Raw genomic sequence first — 22,209 nt, forward strand, 5'->3', positions numbered from 1 at the left:
AAGTAGAGAAAAAAATTAATATTTTGAGAGTCATGCGGCTGAAAAACAAAGCACAAGCTTCGAAATGATGTTCCACTTCACGTGATCAGAATTCCGAAACCACTCCCCAACCACCACCATTTTGCTACTGTTTGAAAGCTTGTAAGGTGGTGACATCGAAACAGCACAGCCCGTGGCTTGATTTTCGCGACTCAATAAGTGCACACAGATTTAAAGTCTCATCGTCTTTGTTTGTAATTTTACAAATACAAAAGAACCCCGCTGTAGTAAACTGGGGGGGGAGGTGCAGTGAATAAAATCAGAAGCCTTTCCGAAAAAACATGGGTCCAAATTTTTAGCCAGGGGCTGTATCTGCTACACTGTCTTGCGACAGTCACCAGCATCATGAGCAAGTTTCCCCACATGCGCAACCTGAGCTGGGAGGGAAGCAGCAGTGAGCTGGATATGCTTGCATCTCTTGGGGGACATGATGCACGAGCTGCACTCATCAGACCGGTAGTGGTGGCAGATGCCCCATTGAAATATGTGTGGCCAGCAATAGTGGTGAAGCAGTGGTTTCACCCACACTGTTGCTTCATTTTGTTGTCTGACAAGGCTTGTGGCACTATGGAAAGTGCATTTTAATTTCAGCGGCCACTCATTTTCATTTCACTGGCATTTGCGTCCACTGTTAAATTGAGAAGTGCAGCTTGCACGTCATATGCAGGGTGTTTCATGTACCTTGAACCAAGGATTTCAAAAAAAAAACAAAAAAACTATGCACTGTAGCTAAGTGAAGCCAACAACATATTGTTTCCCACGATGTGGCGCTCCTTAGATTATTTTTTAAATTCAGCTTAATTGGTTAATTAGCTAAGGCTAGTTATGCAAAAATTTAATATTCGCTCTACAGTCAAGCATAGTTTGTTAAGTAGTGGGAGGGGGGGGGGGGGGGTTAAGAAACAACTGATCTCATCCTTTCTACCATTGTATCTCATACGTGGTTCTTTTTTCCATTTTCCAGCATTTAAAAAGAAAGCCCGCAAAATGTGAAAAAAAAACCCACGTAACTGCACTCTTGCATGAACGCACTGTAGCGTTGCCAAAGTGCTTCAAATGAACGAAGCTTGCGCGCTGACCATCTCGCCGCTGTCAGCATAATCTTGAAAGTGCTTCAGCACATTTTTCCAGAACATGAAAAGTGCGTGCAGTGTTCTGTGATATGCGATTGTAAGGCCACCGACAACCAATTCAGACAGAGCCTTTATTGAGCAATCACACTGACAAAACAAAAAGGAAGGGAAAGCAGTGAAGTGGCGTAGTTCAAAGTAGTCTCCGTTTCTGTGCAGCCCATCGAACAGAGCGGCAGCCACTCACTTGGGCACAGTCAGTGCATACGTTTCGTTCGTTTAAAACGCGGTTGGGGGTGCTGCAACATCGTAGCGTGTGAGCGCAGGGATGTGGAATTTTTTCATATTTCGCCGACTTCCATTTAATGCCGGAAAAGAAGGAACACTCAGTAGGTACGTTAGTAGGAAAAATTGGATCGGTTGTTTTCTACCTCCTCTGTAACATATTGAAACACATTTGGCTCTTAAGTGTATATTAAAAATTTTGCATAATTCATCTTAATTAATTAGCTAATGAAGCGTGATATAAAAAATTATCTGGGGAGTGCCAAATGACCGCCAACAATATGTAGTTGGTTTCACCCAGGTGTGGTTTCCTTCTTTTTTTTATATCCTTGGTCCAAGCTACGTGAAACACCTGTATAGTGCAGAGAAGCACGTATGTCTTGTCGCTACTGCCCAGCTGTAACTATGCTTGTGGGTAATGTTGCCAAGAGCACCAGTGTCTCCCACAACACAGTACTGTAGATATTGTTGACTGTGTGCATGCATCTCTCATAGTTTGGTGCCCTGCACTTGCCAGCCACATGGAAAGAGCACCCAGTATACAAATTTTGTCATTGTTTGCTGCTTATTTCCTTCGAGGCACGTTTTATCTTCATGGAAGTGAAACTCGCTTCACAGGAGCTGTGAAATTTCCTGATGTGCTGTCCAATCAGCAGGTTCTACTTTGACTCTTAATTCGGGCTGGAAAGGGCACCTTCAAGCTGAATGCTCAAGGCATTTTCTGGATGTCATGCAACATGAGCAGGACCTCACCAGAAGCCTTTAGTTCACAGCTGTCTGTGGTAGTGTTTGATGCATTTTGTTTGGACTATGACCCATCTTGTAAACATGCATTCAGACACTATTACAGTGCAGTTGTTAGCAGTGTGCATCATTTGACTTGCAAGTGCAACTTTCATGGCTGCTATTGTATTGTTTTTCATTGCTACACCTTCATTGTTTTTGTTACTACAAGCCAAGTAAACGCACTGTACTTTCAACTTGACTGCATGGATTTCGTAGTGTTTACGTGAGAACACATGAATTGCGAGTGTGAGCATGTCGTGTGGACGCATCCGCAGTGACAGAAGCAGGGCCGTGACAATGCTAAGCCTTTTGCGTAATGTGCAGCAGTGATAGCATTTGTCAATGCTATCATTGCTGCACACATAATGAAGAAACGCAGCAAACTTCTGGCACAGTTGCAAAACTTTTGGTAACAAGCTTGGCATGAAATTCCAGCTCAGGTGAAGTCCACAGTATACTCCGTTTCATACATAGCTGTCAACGCTGCCAAAGGTACGAAAGTAGTCCGCTGCAAAAAACAAGCAAAATGTATCCGTCCGCCTCGCGTCGTGGCTGAGTGGTATGAAGCGCGCGCCTATGAGTTCATTTTACAAGATGCCAAGGTTCGACTCCCGGCTTGGCTGGTTTTTTTTTTCATTTCTTTTTTTATTTTTATTAAAATCATCATTAGGTAGAAAGTCGAAACTGTCAAACTCTAATGCCTACCTTGAAAAACACAGCGCTCTTTACTTGCTTCGAAGGGAAAAGGCAGTGTAGTCTATTGGCGACGGACGTGATTGCGAAGTGCTTTTCTCGGGCAATGAGCGACTTTTTAGCATGCGGCACACAAGGTGATCTTATTCCAGTAGAGATACCTTCTTTCTTGAACCTCGCAACTGTCCGAGGGCTCACCCCGGTCACCTCGCCCACAGTTTCGAGAACTTCACGCGCAGTCTTCTCCGGGAAGCGCTTCCTTACGCTACAGTAAACGTTGACAATCACCTGCTTGCAGTCTCTCGAAATTTTCGGAGGCTTCAGCTTGGAGAATATGCGAGCAGGAGATGTTTTTAAAGCCGCAGTGGGCGAAGAAAACAAGCGAGTAGGAGATAGCGGTGCCATTTTCGCATACTCTGAAACCGAAAGACGAAAGCAGACGACATCGCCGGCCGGCCTAGCTGCGAAAACCTGATACAGGAGGAGCCGAAAAAAAAACCCAGAAAACTAAGGCACTCTGTTTTGAAGAACATTAAAGAAAAAGCAATCTTTTTGCAAAATAAAACACCATTATCATTATACTGCAATATTAACCAACAATAACTTTAATATTGAGTTCATTACTCTTTTCACTTTCGACGCACTACATTACGATGCGGACGAGGAGCGCGAACAGGCGCCGTAGCCTTGGCTGCGTTGACAGCTATGTATAAAACGGAGTATAGGAGTGCGGCAAATATTTCAAAATTTTTTAATATTTGCAGCTATTGAATACCACGTGCAGTTTCATAAATCCGACTTTTATCTTTCTATTATGTGCTACAAACCTACCACCCACACTCATGGCATTTGACTGTCAACTCAAATTCTAACGTGAGCTCTGCCACGTGGTTTTGTTCAGCTATGATATGCGGGAAAACCCGATTGCGGAATTTCGCATGGGGCTTATAGATTGGGGTCGAGTAGGCATGTGCGAATAGTGAAATTTCAGTTTGAAGTGAATATGAAGCGAATAGTTATCTTGTTCGAATAGTTTTGAAGCGAAGCGAGTATTTTGAAGTTCTGAATTCGTCCTTTGGATAATTGTACCTTTAGTCCGAATTAATGAGATTTTACTACCCATCATGTTATCTGTAGCTGCCAGCCATGTGACATTCATGGATTTCATTTTGTTACTCATTTTTCGTGACTGCAGTACAGGTTGCATACTGTTATGCTGTGTAATCAAATACTTAGTATACATTTCTGTGCACTCCATTCTTTTTTTTTTTTTTTTTGATGCTGAGTCAGTCTAGGCCTGTTTATTTTGATTGCAATAATAGGGTACACTATTTTGAAAAAAAAAAAAAAGGACATTTGCCTATTCATCTTTTTTTGAGAATTTTTTTTGTACTGAACAGATATTCGATTCAGTATTTAAGGCTTTTTTTTTTCATATTCGTATATGATTCGTATTCAAAAATTTTAGTATTCGCACATCCCTAGTGCACAGACTTGAGGTAGCCCGTGGCCAGCTGTTCTTTAAAAGGAATGCGCTTCAAAAGAACTGCAGACAATACCAGATATATTGAACCCAGGTGTATCGAATTAGTATTGTTGATATCGAACATTCGGAACATCCTCTTGAAAATATGTGCAGAAGTGTAGCACTGTTGATCATGTTTATCGAACTCACATTCATCAGTACATTGAGTATACAGTAGCCAACTAATTTTTCACACTTCACTAATTCGGACCTGCTCGAAGTCTTCGACTTTATTTAGGAACTGTTGCGCATGTCAGAGGTACATGCACGTATTCACAACCAATGTTTCGGACTCTGTAGAGCCCAAAAGTTAGATTTTTAGACCAAAATAGTTGGCAGCTATTCTGCGGAGATCGTTTTTCGACTAAAAACTTGGTTATTTCGACCTAACATAGACACAAGTGGGCATCGCTGTCACAACCAACTTGCTCTTTGCTGCCGTATTGAAGTTTGTGTGACATGAAACAACGGTTTAGAGATATGCCAGTTTGAGTTAACAGGGTTAACTATAGGTCGTGGGTTCGGATCCCACCGGCGGCATGTGGTTGTTTTTTCTTCTGCTTTTCTAATCAATTAGCTTTAAGCGATGACATATTCTAAATTGATCAACACCACAAAATAAATAAATAAATTAAAAAAAAAAATCCCCTGTGCCCCTTGGTTTCTGTGGCTGTTGGCTTCTGTCATATTTACAACGAGCCCCTCATTCCCCTTCCTTGTTTGCTTAATTGCTTAGCGAGGGCCTCGATTCTGGCAGCCTTGATGCCATAGGAAGCATAAGAGGGATCTCACACAGCTTCCACCCTCTCCGTTCGATGACGTGCTACGTCACACCTGCGGTAACTCAGGACGTTCTACGTCCGCCGCTTATGAACGCGGGTGGCGCTGATGAACACTCTCAAGGTTAGGTTATTTGTAAACATAAATACCCCCGAAAGCAGAAGGTTTGACAGCCATCGCCGTAGCTTAGAGGTAGAGCACCGGACGCGTAATTCGGAGGTCGTGGGTTCGGATCCCACCGGCGGCATGTGGTTGTTTTTTCTTCTGCTTTTCTAATCAATTAGCTTTAAGCGATGACATATTCTAAATTGATCAACACCACAAAATAAATAAATTAATTTAAAAAAAAAAATCCCCTGTGCCCCTTGGTTTCTGTGGCTGTTGGCTTCTGTCATATTTACAACGAGCCCCTCATTCCCCTTCCTTGTTTGCTTAATTGCTTAGCGAGGGCCTCGATTCTGGCAGCCTTGATGCCATAGGAAGCATAAGAGGGATCTCACACAGCTTCCACCCTCTCCGTTCGATGACGTGCTACGTCACACCTGCGGTAACTCAGGACGTTCTACGTCCGCCGCTTATGAACGCGGGTGGCGCTGATGAACACTCTCAAGGTTAGGTTATTTGTAAACATAAATACCCCCGAAAGCAGAAGGTTTGACAGCCGTCGCCGTAGCTCAGAGGTAGAGCACCGGACGCGTAATTCGGAGGTCGTGGGTTCGGATCCCACCGGCGGCATGTGGTTGTTTTTTCTTCTGCTTTTCTAATCAATTAGCTTAAAGCGATGACATATTCTAAATTGATCAACACCACAAAATAAATAAATTAATTTAAAAAAAAAATCCCCTGTGCCCCTTGGTTTCTGTGGCTGTTGGCTTCTGTCATATTTACAACGAGCCCCTCATTCCCCTTCCTTGTTTGCTTAATTGCTTAGCGAGGGCCTCGATTCTGGCAGCCTTGATGCCATAGGAAGCATAAGAGGGATCTCACACAGCTTCCACCCTCTCCGTTCGATGACGTGCTACGTCACACCTGCGGTAACTCAGGACGTTCTACGTCCGCCGCTTATGAACGCGGGTGGCGCTGATGAACACTCTCAAGGTTAGGTTATTTGTAAACATAAATACCCCCGAAAGCAGAAGGTTTGACAGCCGTCGCCGTAGCTCAGAGGTAGAGCACCGGACGCGTAATTCGGAGGTCGTGGGTTCGGATCCCACCGGCGGCATGTGGTTGTTTTTTCTTCTGCTTTTCTAATCAATTAGCTTTAAGCGATGACATATTCTAAATTGATCAACACCACAAAATAAATAAATTAATTTAAAAAAAAAAATCCCCTGTGCCCCTTGGTTTCTGTGGCTGTTGGCTTCTGTCATATTTACAACGAGCCCCTCATTCCCCTTCCTTGTTTGCTTAATTGCTTAGCGAGGGCCTCGATTCTGGCAGCCTTGATGCCATAGGAAGCATAAGAGGGATCTCACACAGCTTCCACCCTCTCCGTTCGATGACGTGCTACGTCACACCTGCGGTAACTCAGGACGTTCTACATCCGCCGCTTATGAACGCGGGTGGCGCTGATGAACACTCTCAAGGTTAGGTTATTTGTAAACATAAATACCCCCGAAAGCAGAAGGTTTGACAGCCGTCGCCGTAGCTCAGAGGTAGAGCACCGGACGCGTAATTCGGAGGTCGTGGGTTCGGATCCCACCGGCGGCATGTGGTTGTTTTTTCTTCTGCTTTTCTAATCAATTAGCTTTAAGCGATGACATATTCTAAATTGATCAACACCACAAAATAAATAAATTAATTTAAAAAAAAAAAATCCCCTGTGCCCCTTGGTTTCTGTGGCTGTTGGCTTCTGTCATATTTACAACGAGCCCCTCATTCCCCTTCCTTGTTTGCTTAATTGCTTAGCGAGGGCCTCGATTCTGGCAGCCTTGATGCCATAGGAAGCATAAGAGGGATCTCACACAGCTTCCACCCTCTCCGTTCGATGACGTGCTACGTCACACCTGCGGTAACTCAGGACGTTCTACGTCCGCCGCTTATGAACGCGGGTGGCGCTGATGAACACTCTCAAGGTTGGGTTATTTGTAAACATAAATACCCCCGAAAGCAGAAGGTTTGACAGCCGTCGCCGTAGCTCAGAGGTAGAGCACCGGACGCGTAATTCGGAGGTCGTGGGTTCGGATCCCACCGGCGGCATGTGGTTGTTTTTTCTTCTGCTTTTCTAATCAATTAGCTTTAAGCGATGACATATTCTAAATTGATCAACACCACAAAATAAATAAATTAATTTAAAAAAAAAAATCCCCTGTGCCCCTTGGTTTCTGTGGCTGTTGGCTTCTGTCATATTTACAACGAGCCCCTCATTCCCCTTCCTTGTTTGCTTAATATTTGGGCCTGTGCAGTTAGACTGGTAGAGCTACAATTTGCCTCATAGCCAAATCTTATTGTACTTGTGTTTTTCTGTGTGTACATTTTCTTTGCTGTGATTCACGCAGTACCTGAAGCGTGATTATGGGCCCTTGTGCCGACTTCTGGAGCCTGTACTGGGAGTACGACTTAAGGTGGGTAGCTTCAGTTCCTCCCCCTGTTTTCGTTAGCGAGTGGCATCTTTGTATAATATGCTGCATGTTTTCCTGCTTCTGTTACAGGAAGAGATAGCAACTGGCCTGGTGAGCATAATGCACCAAGAGGAGATGGCCCAAGAGTTCCTTACTCAACTTGTCATGGCTGATCTTCAAGACATAGGTGAGCCATTTTTGCCTTTCTTTTTTTTAATGATTGTCTAGCCTTGCTGCACAATGGTTCTGAATAGTATAATACCTCAAATTGCAACTGGCTGTCAACACTTTTTATCATGTTTACTGTTAGTGTTTCTTTTTGCCATCACAGTGTGTGTTAATGTTAATGGAAAGGAGTTGTGTTTCTCTAGAGAGCACATACAGATGTAAGTTGTGTGTTATCTTAGGCAGGGTTACTTGACTGCAAGGGCAGACTGACAGCATAATTGGCAGAGGTTTCTTTTTTGTTGTATTCACAGTTGCATGTGATTGTAATAGTGTGGCTGTGCAGCAGTCAGTTTTCTTCCACAACGCTAGCCAAAATTGCATTGTTGTGTGCATTGTGCTCACTGTGTGTCTTGTGCCTTTGCGTAGGAGACCAGCATCTTACGTTTCGGGGCAACTCTTTAGCAACGAAGGCAACAGAAGCATATCTGAAGCTTCTTGGGGATGGGTACCTACAGGAAACCCTTGGACCCTTTATAAGAGATGTTCTGGCATCGAATTTGGACTGTGAGGTAAGAGCGAGTTTCAGGCTCATTTGAGTGGCAAGTGTTTAGGCCAGAGTGAATTCAAGATAGATGAAATTTTTTGATAAATGTGGCTGTGTCTCAGGGGGTGGGACACGCCATCTTATTTACATCCACGCGATTGAGAGCTTGTTCAAATAAGGTTGAGCTGAAATATGAGGGAGTCCTTTTGGAGGTGTAAGTGGGGTGAAGGCTTACTTTTTCATTGCTGAACACAACTGCTGCTTCATGCATGCATAGTTTTTTGTTAGGCATCGTTTCTCATTTGCAGCTGTGTGATGTGGAGGAGTAGTAAAAAGGGTAGGAACACCAAACTTTTGTATTGCAGCATGATTGCTTGCTGGTCTAGTTGGTTCATTGTAACTTGCGTAACGGTGCGAATAAAGAAAGGAAGGGACGACGACAGTGACAAAGTGAATGGAATGCTGACGTCCAGCTTTTTATTCTGCTGAAGATGCACGCATATCTACAAATAGGAAATGTCAGCAGGAAGGGGAAAGAAAGAAAAAGGGGAAAAAAAAAAGAAAAACCAACAGTGTGAATGGTACAGGGTGATAGCACCAAGGTGCTGATTAGCAACCATTTAAAAAACCTTAGCTCTTTCTTGTCTGTTTTTGACGGGTCCCAAACAGAATTTTTTGCCGCAAAATATGTGAGGTGTAAAGAAAAACGCAAAATGCATGAAAATTATGGCAGTAGAATGTGCTTTTGAAAGCATTTATTTCAGCACAAAATGCTTGATGTGAATATATTGCAAAAAAAAAAAAATATTGAGAAGATACGTATGTATCACGTATGTATCACAAATGTATGTACGTATGTATTTCTCGGAGAAAAATATTATAAACATTTTGGAACATACAAAATGTTTCAAATTTGTCATAAACTAGCCACTAAATGTTAGAAATTATATAACTCAAAAACTTTTTGAGCTAGTAAACTTTTTCTGCCACTGTATCAAAAAGTGGCCGTTTTCAGTGTGTCCTTATATAAATATTTCACTCCGAACGCATAATTTTTAAAGTAAAATGTTAGGTATCAAAATATAGCTTGATAAATGGACTTTTCAGCGTTATCAGTTGGAGCTAAGATTGCTTTTGAAGAAGCAAAAAAAAATTCCATGATGGAGTGCTTGACCACATCCATCATGCACCCCATTTTCTGTTTCATGCAATCTTTGTCATCGGGCACGGTCATGAGAAGTCTGTAACACTTCAAAGTGCCTCTCAGACGCTGCATGTTGAGCCATGCTGCGGGTCCAACATACGTATCGTGCACTTGGGACGCCGGCCACAGACGCGCTGCCCGATAACATCCACAAATCTGTGCTCGTACATTTAGTAGAATGGATAGTCCTGCTTGTTCTGAGTGGCTGCTGAAAGTTCAGATTAACTACAGCATGTCTTAGTTCTTTGCCTTAGTTCTTTGTTTTCTGAGCCCCCCCCCCTTGGTTGTTTTTACGTGTGGTATCATGTTCACACTGTAATTTTTTTAGAAAATAACATTATGGCATCATGAAATTAAAGCATTGTTGGCAGTAGTCATTTCAATCATTTAGAGTTTTTTTTTTCCAATAAATGAGGTAAAATATGATTAATATTTCAACTACTGAAGATGCAGTAAAGTTTATCCATCGAGTTTCAGAGCACTTGATGTGAAAATTTCGTGTGTGGCGGCACGTCCTTCTGGCTGTTGTCATCTCACACCCAGGTTCTAGCCAGTGTCTAGCAGAGGCACTGCCATCGAGGCACCCTCCACCCCTAGTAGCGTCATTCTTGCTCAGTGCCCGCGATGGGTTGACTGTGCTCCGTGTGGCCTGCGCTGTTTCAGTTGTGTAATGTGCTGTAGATTTAGCTTACCAGCGTCTCTGATTACTAAGACCCCTAGCTGTGTATGGCGGAAAATTGTAAATTCCGCGAATTGAGAACAAAGAATCTTGATGTTCGGCGGGAAGTATCCTGCGCGCTAAAGCATGCAGCCTTTCGCACAGCAGCGCCCACATGCTTTGCCCCAGTGGTCAGGTTCATCGAGCAGTTGGCTTTTCATAGCACGTCACAAGCCTGGTGAGGGAGCTTGCTATGGGTATTCAAAGAACGGCGAAAGCAGATTTGAGCCATATTCTTAATTTCATTCTGCATGTAACTCGAAGTGCTTTTTGAGGCAGATGATTTGAGGAAAAAACTCTAATTACATTTGTGCAACTACGTCAGTATTTCTTTTGACCAGTACCAGTATCATGGCTCATCCCGTAGAAGAGTATGGGCACGTTGCTATCAAAACTGTAGCTCTTGACGTGCCGGCTTGCTTTAAAAGGTGGGTGAGCAAGCATGTCAGGGCATCTGCACAACTTCGTTCATTACAAGATCCTACATTTCAGGAGAGTTCGGACTAATAAAATAATCAAATTCCCATCACTACATCACATCATCTTAAACATGATATCAAAAATAAAGAGAATGTGGCTGCTAGCACATTCTGGGAAGAATGCTGAAATCTGCTATTTTTCATAAAATCACGCAAGAGAAGCTCTGAGCCTTATTAATGCGAAAGTATTTCTAGGTTATATCGGCGAGGTCATGTCCGCAAAACATGTCTGCAGCAGTTGTGACGTTCTCAGAAGAGGTAGCATCAAATGAATGGTTGTATTCGAAAGAGGATGATGTGAGGATGCTGCGCAAAAAAGAATTATATTGATAGGATTATTAGTTAATTAATTAGAGCCAAAAATGACTCAAAAAACGTTGAAATAGCGTGGACATCGATGTAGTGAATGGATGGGAAAACAGCTGTGAACGGCAAAATAGTGGGAAAATAGGCAATGGAGTGAAAGTGAGGTATGAAATAAATTGAAATGTATTTGATGAGTGATAAATAATTAAAGATTCATTGACATAGATTAATTAGTTAATTATGAGTGGAAACCATTGGATGGTTGAATAGGCTGGACGGGGATATAGTAAGTTGATGGGAAAGCAACCACGGCGGCAAATTTGAAAAACCAAAATAGTTGATTGAGATAAAATAAGGTATAATCAGAGTTAATATATTGATCTTTAATTAAAGCATAAGCTAATTATGCTAATTCAGTAGTTAAATTAGTTGACACACAAAAAGAAAATGATAAAGAGAGGCGACGAGTGCCAAGGAGGCGTCAATGCTTTTGCATTCTCCCACTGCGGGTTGCCGCAGTGGTCTATAATTTTTGGGTACTTTAATTACAAAGTTTCTCCAGTGAATGTAGCGCATTCTCACAACAAAATTTTTTGCCCATGTCCCATTATTTTGTGCAGTCCACGGTTAGTAATTCAGATATTTTTAGCGGTCCCAATGACTTCAGATTAACGATGTTTTAACTGCACTTTTGGTCAGTTTTGATCATGTGTAGCCCAGTTTGCCTCAGGAATCAGACCAAACTTTTATAGTGGCCATCCTTTTGAATTATTTTTCTAGGTTGACCCAGCCAAAGTGAGCGGTGGCAGTGGAGCTTTGCAACGACAACAGAGTTTGCTACGACGGAGGGTCCAGCAGGCTTGGCAGCGCATCACACAGTCTGCGCATTCGTTTCCTAAGTAAGCCATTGTTAGTTTCATAGCTTGCAATTTTATGGTAAACAGAGCGAGTGAAAGCAAACAATACCCGTTTCTTTGTGAAGGGACCTCCGCATGCTATTTCATGGCTACCGGCAACGACTTGGAGGAAACGCTCATGAAGAGGAACTTTGTGACAACCTCATCAGTGGTTCCATCTTCCTGCGGTGCCTCTGTCCGGCTATTCTGTCACCGAGTCTCTTCGGCCTTGCACCAGGTCAGCTGCACAAGATCAGTGCTGTCACCAGCAACCAGAGAACACCCATTTACCATACTTGAGTGTGCATACTATTTTTGCCGAGGGCACTTGGTGGCCAACTTCTTTGGTGCCAACTACGGGCGTGCAAATGTTTGAAATTTTGAACAAGAATAGTGTTTGCTATTGAGTTCATATTGGATCGTGATGTAGTGATGTACCAAGCATATGGATTTAATCATGGTGTAGCACCCAAAACTCCTCGCATGCGGGTTTCCACAATGAAATCATGGGTGACCATACTATACTCCGTTTCATACATAGCAGGCAATGCTGCCAAAGCTAGCATGCCTGTTCGCACTAGCTAAGTCTCCGCTCGAAAAGTAGTTCGCCATGCAACCAAAGTGAACGCAGACATATTTCATTTCAACACGTATCAAGTACCGTGACTGGCAACCTCCTGCGCTTCGTGTCACCTCTTGCCACATTTTCGTCCCGCGACTTATCAAGACTTTGAGAAGTAAGAATGGCATGTAGCAGTATGATACACTGCTGGCAGGGCCTTACAGCAACGACCGTGATTTTAAATGCTCGCTCTTCATTTTATGCCTCTTTTTCTTCGTCCAAACATTCGCCAAGGCTTCGAGAGGATGAATAGTACAAGCCAGAGCAATGTGATGATGATGATAGTGATATTTTATGGCACAAGGGCATCTGCGGCCAGAAAGCACCATGGCACACGGTATTTTCGTTTGCTCAAGGTGGGGTCGAAGACCCATTTCCCAAGCATTTCACCCTGAACAAGCCTAGCACCAGGCCAGGGGAAAGCGTATACCCACTGCATCACCGGTGGGTACCCGGCGGCACTGGCGGAGTAATATGGTTTGGCGAGCACACTACTTCCACAGCCTCCGCTGTGTTGCCTGCTGTGTATGAAACAGAGAATAGTTACATTAAGAGCACAGGGAATCCTGTCTCATTTAGATGCCCCTCTTGTGAAAAAATGCCTTTAAATGCCCATGAAATGCAGAAATCATGGCCTAAAGATCCTGAACTCATGTTGCTGGAAGCAATGTGGTGATATATGAAATCATCTTTTGTGACCTTTTTAACTCTTACATGAGCAAAAGTTTTATATGCTAGGTATCCCAGCTTAATGTAATCAATGTTTTAAGGTGGGACACTGGTCTTGAAAAAAAATTTTTTATTAATGAAGTCACAGTTACGAAATCTTCAGGGCATATGTATTTTTGTGTGCTGATTCTAAATATGTCATTTAATTTCATGTAAAACAATTCCTTGAGCACTTATGCACTTTTTATGCTAGTAATTTGCGGAGAGTTTTGAAGAAAATTTGCTGTGGGAAACTCCCTGAAATGTATGCCATTGGGTTCTCTTGACACCAAGGAATACAATAAGGGTGAAATTGTCTTCCTGCCTATCATAGAACTTATGTTATAGAGTTTTGAAGTTGTCGCTTCAGAAATGAGAAGGAAAATGTGTACTCCCGTGTGTGAAGTTGCAGCTTCAGTACCCTATTACTCAAGTTCTATGAGAGCCAGGATGATAATTTTACCCTTATTGTATTCCTTGGTGTCAAGAGAACCCAATGGCATACATTTCAGCGAGTTTCCTGCAGCAAATTTTCTTCAAAACTCTCCGCAAAATACTTGCATAAAAAGTGCATAAGTGCTCAAGGAATTGTTTTACATGAAATTAAATGACATATCTAGAATCAGCGCACAAAAATACATGTGCCCTGAAAATTTCATAACTGTAACTAAATTAATAAAATTTTCTTTTCAAGACCAGTGTCCCCCCTTAAGAAGATGGAGCCCTATTAAACCAACTTAGGGTTGTTCAGAATTGCGTGGCCTAGTCTGCAGTATTTTTTTCGTTCCTGAAAACTAATTCATTTGTAAGGACTAATTAGCTGACTTTTTTATTATTGGCATCAGAAAAAAAAAAGTGTGAAAACAGAAGTTGTAGATTGTCCTGAAAAACAGCTAGCAGCGCTGTTTCCATTAAGGCATGATTTACGTCGCTTTATTTATTGTCCTTTAAGGAAAACTATCGCGTGATCAGCTGCTGGGTCACATCTCTGCCTCAGTGCACATGCAAAGCCTCATCGGGGAGAGCATTCCAGAAAAAAGCAGATTTTGTTCTCTGAGATGTGTCTCTGGATGTTGAAGTGGCACTGTTGTCACATGGAAGTTTTTTAACGCGATAGCATTTAGGTTGTCATCTTGCAAAGGCCACCAGATTTCTCCCTAACAGAATTTCCTGATTGGTCGAGAGGGTCGTGACGTCATCAGCATCGCCAAATTTGAAAATCCGAGAAGTAAAATGTTTCAGCACCAGAATGTTCCAGCAGAGCGCATACCGCACACCCTTATAGCTCTGTTTGCAGCTGCTAACATTTTAGCTAAAACACCCGATAGCAGTAGCCAGAATGGTCGTATCCAAGTGTTACAATTTCTTTTTTTATCTTGTATGTTACAGAGTATCCAGATGAACGGGCTGCTCGTAGCCTGACGTTGATAGCCAAGACAATCCAGACCCTGGCAAACTTCACGAGGTAAAATTTTTCTTTTGGGGTAGTTTAGAACAGGGGAGAGGCAGGCTAGTGCTCCCAGTTGGGAGAACTTCATAGAACACACATATGTACTAATTGCAGGAGCTAATATTTAAGCTATTTTTCCTTTTTCAAGCTTTTCCACAATTACTCCTGCTTGCTTTGTTCTTTAAGGCTAACGCATAGCATTCTGGGGATGTAGAACAGGTGTGGCTGTCATCGGTGCATATTTCTGTACTCTTAGATATCCTGTTTTTAACTTTCTTGCTTGAGCTCATCATCACACTTGTCAAAAGTTGTTTCACTGAAAAATGACCTATCTCTTTATTTCCCTGGGCATGTTGTGCTCCTTCTTTTTGGCATCACAACCACATGGCAAAAATGTGTGTCATCACCCTGAGCTGAATGCTTGTTCATGGCCTCTGAAGAAGCATGGCTGCTCAGCTGGATTTTACCCTCTTGCCTGTTGCTGAACCTGAACCTTTTGTTCAGGCTGAACCTTTTCTATACTTGCAAGCAAATGCCGCTGGTGCAGTCATCAGTGTCAATGCTAAGATTGCTGCTGCTACGTGCCACAATGAACAGTGTTTTGTCTATGCTGCATACTGTAGAACTTCATCGGCTTGCAGCTTCTGGGGAACATCGAAACACTGTCATACAACCATTTTCATTGCCACTGCTCCAACGCTGTGCTGGTATTGGTGGGACATAGCCATATGACCAATAGCGCTCAGCCACTCTGACATCTAGGCTGATGGTGCTCCAAGACAGAGGAGAGCACTTGGAAAGAACCAGCCAAATGCGTCAGTGGCGCCCTATTTTGACTGGTCGAGTACAGTGCTACTTGCAAGATTGCTTTAAAGCGTTCTCAAATGGCCAGTCAAAGATGCCGTTAATGTTTTTTATCTTGTGTGCTGAAGTTCACCTGGGCTGGGAGGCATGCCGTGGGAAGGGCCTTGAATCAATTCTACCTTTTGAGATCTATTTTTACTGTATCCTCAGTTGGCCGAAGCATCGTAGCAGGGAGTTGGGCTGAAGCAGAGAATGTGCATGCAAGAAAAGTGGGTGTATACAGTAAAGCATTGATAATTCGAACTCAGTTAATTCAAAATCCCGAATAATTTGAAGAATTTCGGGGTCCCGTAATTTCTAATGTAAATATGACTGGATAATTTGAAGCAGCGGTGTGCACCAACCATGTTAATTCGAAGATCTTGGGTGCTATACTAAGATGTTCTATCCCAATTTTGCCGCAAACCGGGGAAGCGACGATGGTCAGTGTATGACGGCAACAGCTCTGTGCTCCATGCACAGTCCTCGCATAAGTGGTCATGAAGTGCAATGGCGTATATGCTGTTGAGGATGTTTTGCAATACCTTTTGTAACACAACTAGCGTGCAAATTAATGTTGATGTGTGTGTGGTGAAATACGTTCTAATGCAGTTCCAAGTAGTTGTTCATCCTGCAGCTGACTACTCTCTTGGGTATTGTGGGGCTTCTTCATTAACTCAGCTCCCTCAGTAACTGCTTTGAGCACTTCTCACCCCATCGCTGTCATCACTTCCTCTGAAAAGCTAGGTGATCTAGCATCAATACCAGTAAAAGCTAAAGTAAAAGCGCTGGGGCAAAAAGTCTGACAAGGCAGACCGAAATTTCTGTGGTAAGTGTCAGACTAAAACACAGAGAACGAAGTGCAGCAAGAATGTGTCTTGTTTTGAATGTAGCTGTTGATGTGTCTGTCATTGGAAGTGTATACTTGTGTCCAAATGGTTTTTTTCTTCTTTGAGTCTTTTACACAGTGGTTGTTTGGCATAGACTTTGGCAAAACAGTGTATTAGCAATTCTGTCAAATACTGCTGAGGTACATGAACTTCACTGTTTATACCTAACTGCAGTCAGATTTGGAGTGATGCTAGTCTCCTTATCCTTTTTTTGCTAGTTTCACTTGTAGATGTCTTTTGAGATGGCAGTTCTGACAATGGTATTACCATGTTCTGCACAGGTTTGGTGGCAAAGAAAGCTTTATGGAGTTTATGAATGACTTTGTGGAGAAAGAATGGAGCACCATGAAGACCTTTCTCAAGGTTATTTCGGTGAGTGTACCGGCTGATAACGCGGGAAAGTTCACTCTTATGCAATAAAGAATTTCAATTGAACCTTGGTGCAGTCTGGTGGTGTCTACATCAGATGTGGTCACAAGACACAGACAGCAACAGTGTCCTGATCTCTGAATTGCTGTTTGCAGAGTCCGGTGAGCCCCGAGACCAATTCATCAGGATCAGAGGCTGGCATTGAGGTTCCCTGTGTTGTGGACCTGGGTCTAGAGCTGGCTCAGCTGCAGATGATGCTCAGGGAGTGCCTACCACAGCTGGAGGGCAAGGTGCTACTCTTAGCCTACCCTTCCATTCTGTCAAGCCTTGCTCTTGTTGGCTTTTTTGGCTGGTAGAGTGCTGAGATTGCCACGTTTATGTATAGTGACGGTCAGTGTAGCACAAGGAGAGCCGCAAGCAATAAATTTTTGTCATTGTCTAAATGGATGCCAAAGGCAACTCTTGAACTGTAAAGCTTTCATAATCTCATGGCATAGCATTGGACCTCTTATTGCTTTCGGTCATTTGACATTGGCATACACTTCACCGGTGGGACACGCTCCCATAAGGGCTCACATGCCTGTTACGGCTCAGGCCCACCTCTGTAATATTCTATTTGGCCATCAGGAAAATGGAGGATTTTTTGATTACAACTTAGCTAAGGCATCTGATTTCTGCTGCTGCTTCGTGCTGCAGATTTCGTGCTGCGACTCAAATTGAGATCAGAGAATTTGCAATAATTCTGTGGAAAGCCTTGTAACACAAGTGGCGTTTCACGCACCAGTGGACACCATGCTGTTGCTTTTTACCTTCGTGCTACACAGCTCTGTGTACTCACGCTCTTCCCTTGCCTACTCCTCGTGGCTCTTACGCTGCCTTCTGTCTCTCAGCGGCCCGTGCAACCTTCTTCCCACGTTTGTAACAGCTTTTTCTCACCAGTGTGTGCCGCGCCCTTTGCGTCTGTGGTGCAAGGTCAGAGCTTGGTTACAAATATAGTGCGAGGTATTCTGAAGCAGATGATTTAAGGAAAACAAGTCTCATTATTTTTGTGCAAATGCAGTATTAGGTACAACCCCTTACAGTAAAGTCGCTCGGATCAGCAAAAATCTTTACTAATGCCTGTATCGTATCAGTTGTTGGTGATGGTGTGGCTCTGAGGATGGATCCTATGTGGTAATTTAGGTACTTACTAAACACTTAGTGTTGATTTAGAAAAGAAACACTCAGAAATACCTTCTGTCCAGCTGTAATCATCCTATTAGGTGCCAATGACTTATTTTTAGTTATGTTGTTTTGTGTTGTCACGGTTTCGATTTTGTCTTAAGTCTTGTGGAAGTATCTTATTTGCACAGAAATAAAGCAGCTCTGAAACTAATATCAGGGGCAGTTTGAGTTTATGTGAAAACGAGAGCTTTGTGTGAACACGGCCTCATCTTCTACTGCCTCTGTGTCATTTAATAAGCAATAGAGTAAAACCTTGTTGGTATGTTCCTGGTTCGTACGCTCGAAATCATGGACATTAAAAATGCCCCATAGAGTTACACTGTATATATCCTGGTTAATACGTTCCTAGATTACATGATTTACTGGCTACTAGGTTTAATATTTTAACAAATTGTTGTTGCATAATATGTTTGTTGACCAACCACTCATGTGCAAACGTACAAGTGGGCCGAACATGAGGGCACGCACTATGACGAGCTGTAGTGCAGCGGCAGTCACTCAGCAAGGTGGCTTCTTATCTGTGAACAATGTATAAAGCATCTATGAACTACAGCAATGCTCTTTCATACGAGTGGGCCAGGTCTGGGGAACAGAGCATGAAAAGAAAGACTGCGACAGTCAGGTGCCATTATGGCTTCCCCATAGTACTTAGTTGCAAAGGGGCGAAGCATCTGAAAATGATGAAGAGATTTTGGTTACTTTCACCATTGCTATCGATAGACCGGATGCGTTGCGAAAGTTCCTTCCGCGCTTAAGGCTGCATAAACACGGACTGCATTCTGCGAGCACTAGAAATGGACCTGTTCAATTCTTGTGCCAAGAAATGCTAATTGACATTTTTATGGAGTGAAATTGTCAATTAATATCTTTGTACTCATACATTTTTGTGGAGTGAAATTGTCAATAAATGTCCTTGTACTTCATTGAACAGTTACATTTTCCTAATTGGGTGGTTTGGATCATACGTTTTCCCGGATAATGCGTTCTTTTCACCAATTTTTTTTAAAACTGATCAGCGAGATTTCACTGTAGTTGAAAAACGCACAAGGCATAATCGAGTGCAGTGATCATTTGCCCTTTTTTTTTCCTTCCCTACATCTCACTAATCTTTTACTACTGCCTGCCCTTTTGCAGCAGCCTGCTGCCTTCATTCCACCTTCATAGCCAGCTTTTTTCTTTTTTTTTTTTCTCGTGAGCACCGTGTGTTTTGTCTCCTCCCCTCTCCCACCAAAGGCCAAAAAGTTGGCTTCTCCTTGCAGCTCCCGAGCGTGGTAGTTAATCTGTCTAAAAAAAAAGCACCGTTTTATCGTCTCAGATATCCATTTACGTCGAACTGTTCACCTTACAATGACACTGTTACTTGTCTACACTCGCATGCAGTAACATCATTATTTCAGGGGAAGTACATCGCCATGGTCCAATGCTCTTTACTATAGCTGTTTGTTTATTAATAATATCTTTACTATGAACCGAAAATGTACAGTCATCTATAAAAGGCGAAGTGGGACCGTAGTTTCACTTTACTATCTCTGAGTTTACTATAGCAGGAGTCGCAGCGCTTGACGCACTAGTTTGCTTAAGTGGATGGGGGGAGCGGGCATGTCGAAACTGTCACGTTGAGCCTGTCAAGGCATCAGCAGGACTTCATTTGTTGCCATACTTCACCATTCAAGAGAATTTGACAATTAAAATCGTCGCATTCCCACCATTCTATCATTCCTACTATGTCCATGCACAAACACAATATCATCAAAAAAAGATGATGTTGCTGCTGAGACACAATTCCACAAAAAAGTTTTAAAATCAGTGATTATTTGCCGAATCACAGAAAACTATTGGCTTTAGACAACACAATGTGCATTATGGCCCTAATTTCCACAGTGCCACTGCAATCAAATTCTACACCATGGCACCGTCATCCTTCAACTGTGGAAAAAAATCTCCTCACATGACTGTTGTTTGTTACTGCTAACTAGTTTTGTAACAAATTTGTCATACAAGACACTTTTGCACACCTAAGAAAATTGCGTTACTGGGATTCTTTATGGTGCGCCGACACCGTGATGTTGGTGCATGTTAAAGAATCCCAGGTGGTCTAAATTAATCTGGTGCCCTCCACTACAGTGTTCCTAATAGCTTGTGTGTCGCTTTGGGATGTAAAACTCCTCAATTCAATTCATTACAATCCTGTTGAACACTATAAAGGGTCGGGTGCAATTCTGGGAGTGCATATACAATCCTGTGTGTAGTCTCAAGTTGGATTGTGTTGTGCCGTGCGGGACGTAAGCTCATACCTTGATCTGCAGGAAGGAGAAGCAGCATTGCGGGCTGCTTTGGATGGTCGGCCACGTAGTCGAGGTCAGGTGCTGTCCTGCCTGGAAGCTAACCCAGCACCCGCACCCCAGCCTCGCTCCTCTACTCTGCCTAGGTGAGTGTGGCACTCTTTGTGATGCAAGTGTAAGCTGATCATTAGATTTGTTTTAAAGGGACACTGAGGAGAAATTGAAGTTGGCTTGTATGGACAGAATACCAGCTCCTGATTACAAAAACGCCACTCATACTGACAACAAAGCTCTTGTAACGTAGAAAAGAGCAAGAACCAAAATACAGGTATCGCCGCCACAGGCCAAACTCGCAAGTACAAGCGTGATGACGGCATAGGTCAAGACAGTGTTCTTAGAACCAATAGTTCTAGAAACACTAGAACACGAGAAGCCACGCAGCACTGAGGCGCAGCCAATGCATGCGCAAATCTCCTTGACGTCGCCAGATGGCGCCACGTATCCGGCAGCTATGCGCGCGCCTGCAGCATCGGGACCAATCAGCGCCTGCTCACCGGCAGTAGGCGGGCTCCCGGTATTCCGCTAGCGGTAACAAGGTACACGGTATGCTCTATTTGCTAGAACTACGTTGACGACTTCGAGAACGGGATCCATCGTAACGCTGGCAAAATGCCGGTGCAAACGTAACCGAAGCGACGGTAGCGACGGCCGCAATAGCCGATAGATGCCTTCAACGTGCTGCCGGCGGTAGCTTTCTTTTCGGCTGCTGCCAGGCCGCACTGCTGGCCATCAGAAATCCCGGAGTCTGCGTTACGTCATGTGCACGTCATGTTTCACTTCACTTAGTCCTGTGTCGTCATAGGAGAATCCCAAGTTTGAATCACAGCGGCGGGAAAAACTTTGTCAACTTCGAATCCAAATTTCTTAGAAATAAATGCTTCTTTAGCTGCCGGCCAAGTGGCAAGAAAGCCATGAAATGCCAAACTGTCGGATTTTGCTGTAAAAAAAATATCGATAGGGCTCTCCTCACTGTCCCTTTAAGTTGCATTGTCAGTTCAAAGTCTCGGTTCCCTTTTATGCAGCTCGGTTCCCTTTTATGCAGCAGCTTTTCAAAATAAAGCTTGCCGCTCTCTTTGTGTATTCGTCACATTTTTTGCTGATCTCTCTTGCTTTGTCAATAGCATGCGGCATGATTATGAAGTCTATCAAAGATATGTCACATTGCACAGAAGAAATGTGAGCCACTGTGGGCCTTGGGTTCATACTATGCTACCACAATAAACTGTGCAGAAAATTAGTAGAACTATATATGAAAATGCAGATAGTGCGGTACCGCTTACAGCATGGATTTTCGCATCCCTTGTGACACACGTTATAAGCGGTTTAAATTGTGGTTTCTCTAGTAATGCAGTAGCTGTTAACCTGCCTAAGCATTGTTTTGAAGTAACTGTTAATCAGCAGCATGGCCACTAATGCAGTGGCAGAAACAGTGTTATGGGACAGCTTACAGTTTTTGTCTTTGTTTTTTTTGCTGTGTTTGTGTGTGTGACCTGTGCTTTACTGCAGGCCAGTCATAACAATTGTTGGTTGAAATGTGTTGCTGCCTTGGTGCAGGAGTGCCCTGGCTCCAAGTGCCAATATGCTGAGAGAAGTTCCTAGAGCCCTTCCTGATTTGCTTACCACCATGCCGTCTAGCCAGGTAAATCATTATACATCAGACATCACTATCTTTTTTTTCTCTTTTGGAGCTTCCGTGTTAGTAGTTAG

The 22,209-nt window shown here is 43.1% G+C and overlaps 1 protein-coding gene across 5 annotated transcripts in view; it reads left to right on the top strand.

Annotated features, from left to right (window-relative positions):
- raskol (Ras GTPase-activating protein raskol) overlaps window positions 1-22,209 on the top strand; it is a 94,427-nt gene that overhangs the window by 40,915 nt on the left and 31,303 nt on the right. For all 5 annotated transcript variants that reach the window (XM_089581507.1, XM_089581508.1, XM_089581509.1 and 2 more), the window contains 10 exons: window positions 7,677-7,742; window positions 7,830-7,926; window positions 8,334-8,476; window positions 11,939-12,057; window positions 12,141-12,292; window positions 14,774-14,849; window positions 16,849-16,939; window positions 17,092-17,226; window positions 20,467-20,588; window positions 22,057-22,141. In XM_089581507.1, coding sequence (XP_089437633.1) covers window positions 7,677-7,742; window positions 7,830-7,926; window positions 8,334-8,476; window positions 11,939-12,057; window positions 12,141-12,292; window positions 14,774-14,849; window positions 16,849-16,939; window positions 17,092-17,226; window positions 20,467-20,588; window positions 22,057-22,141 — 1,086 coding nt within the window. The remainder of the gene's footprint in view (window positions 1-7,676; window positions 7,743-7,829; window positions 7,927-8,333; window positions 8,477-11,938; window positions 12,058-12,140; window positions 12,293-14,773; window positions 14,850-16,848; window positions 16,940-17,091; window positions 17,227-20,466; window positions 20,589-22,056; window positions 22,142-22,209) is intronic.

This window comes from Amblyomma mixtum, chromosome 3, assembly GCF_055824585.1.
Source record: "Amblyomma mixtum isolate Tamu chromosome 3, ASM5582458v1, whole genome shotgun sequence".
NCBI lineage: Eukaryota > Metazoa > Arthropoda > Arachnida > Ixodida > Ixodidae > Amblyomma > Amblyomma mixtum.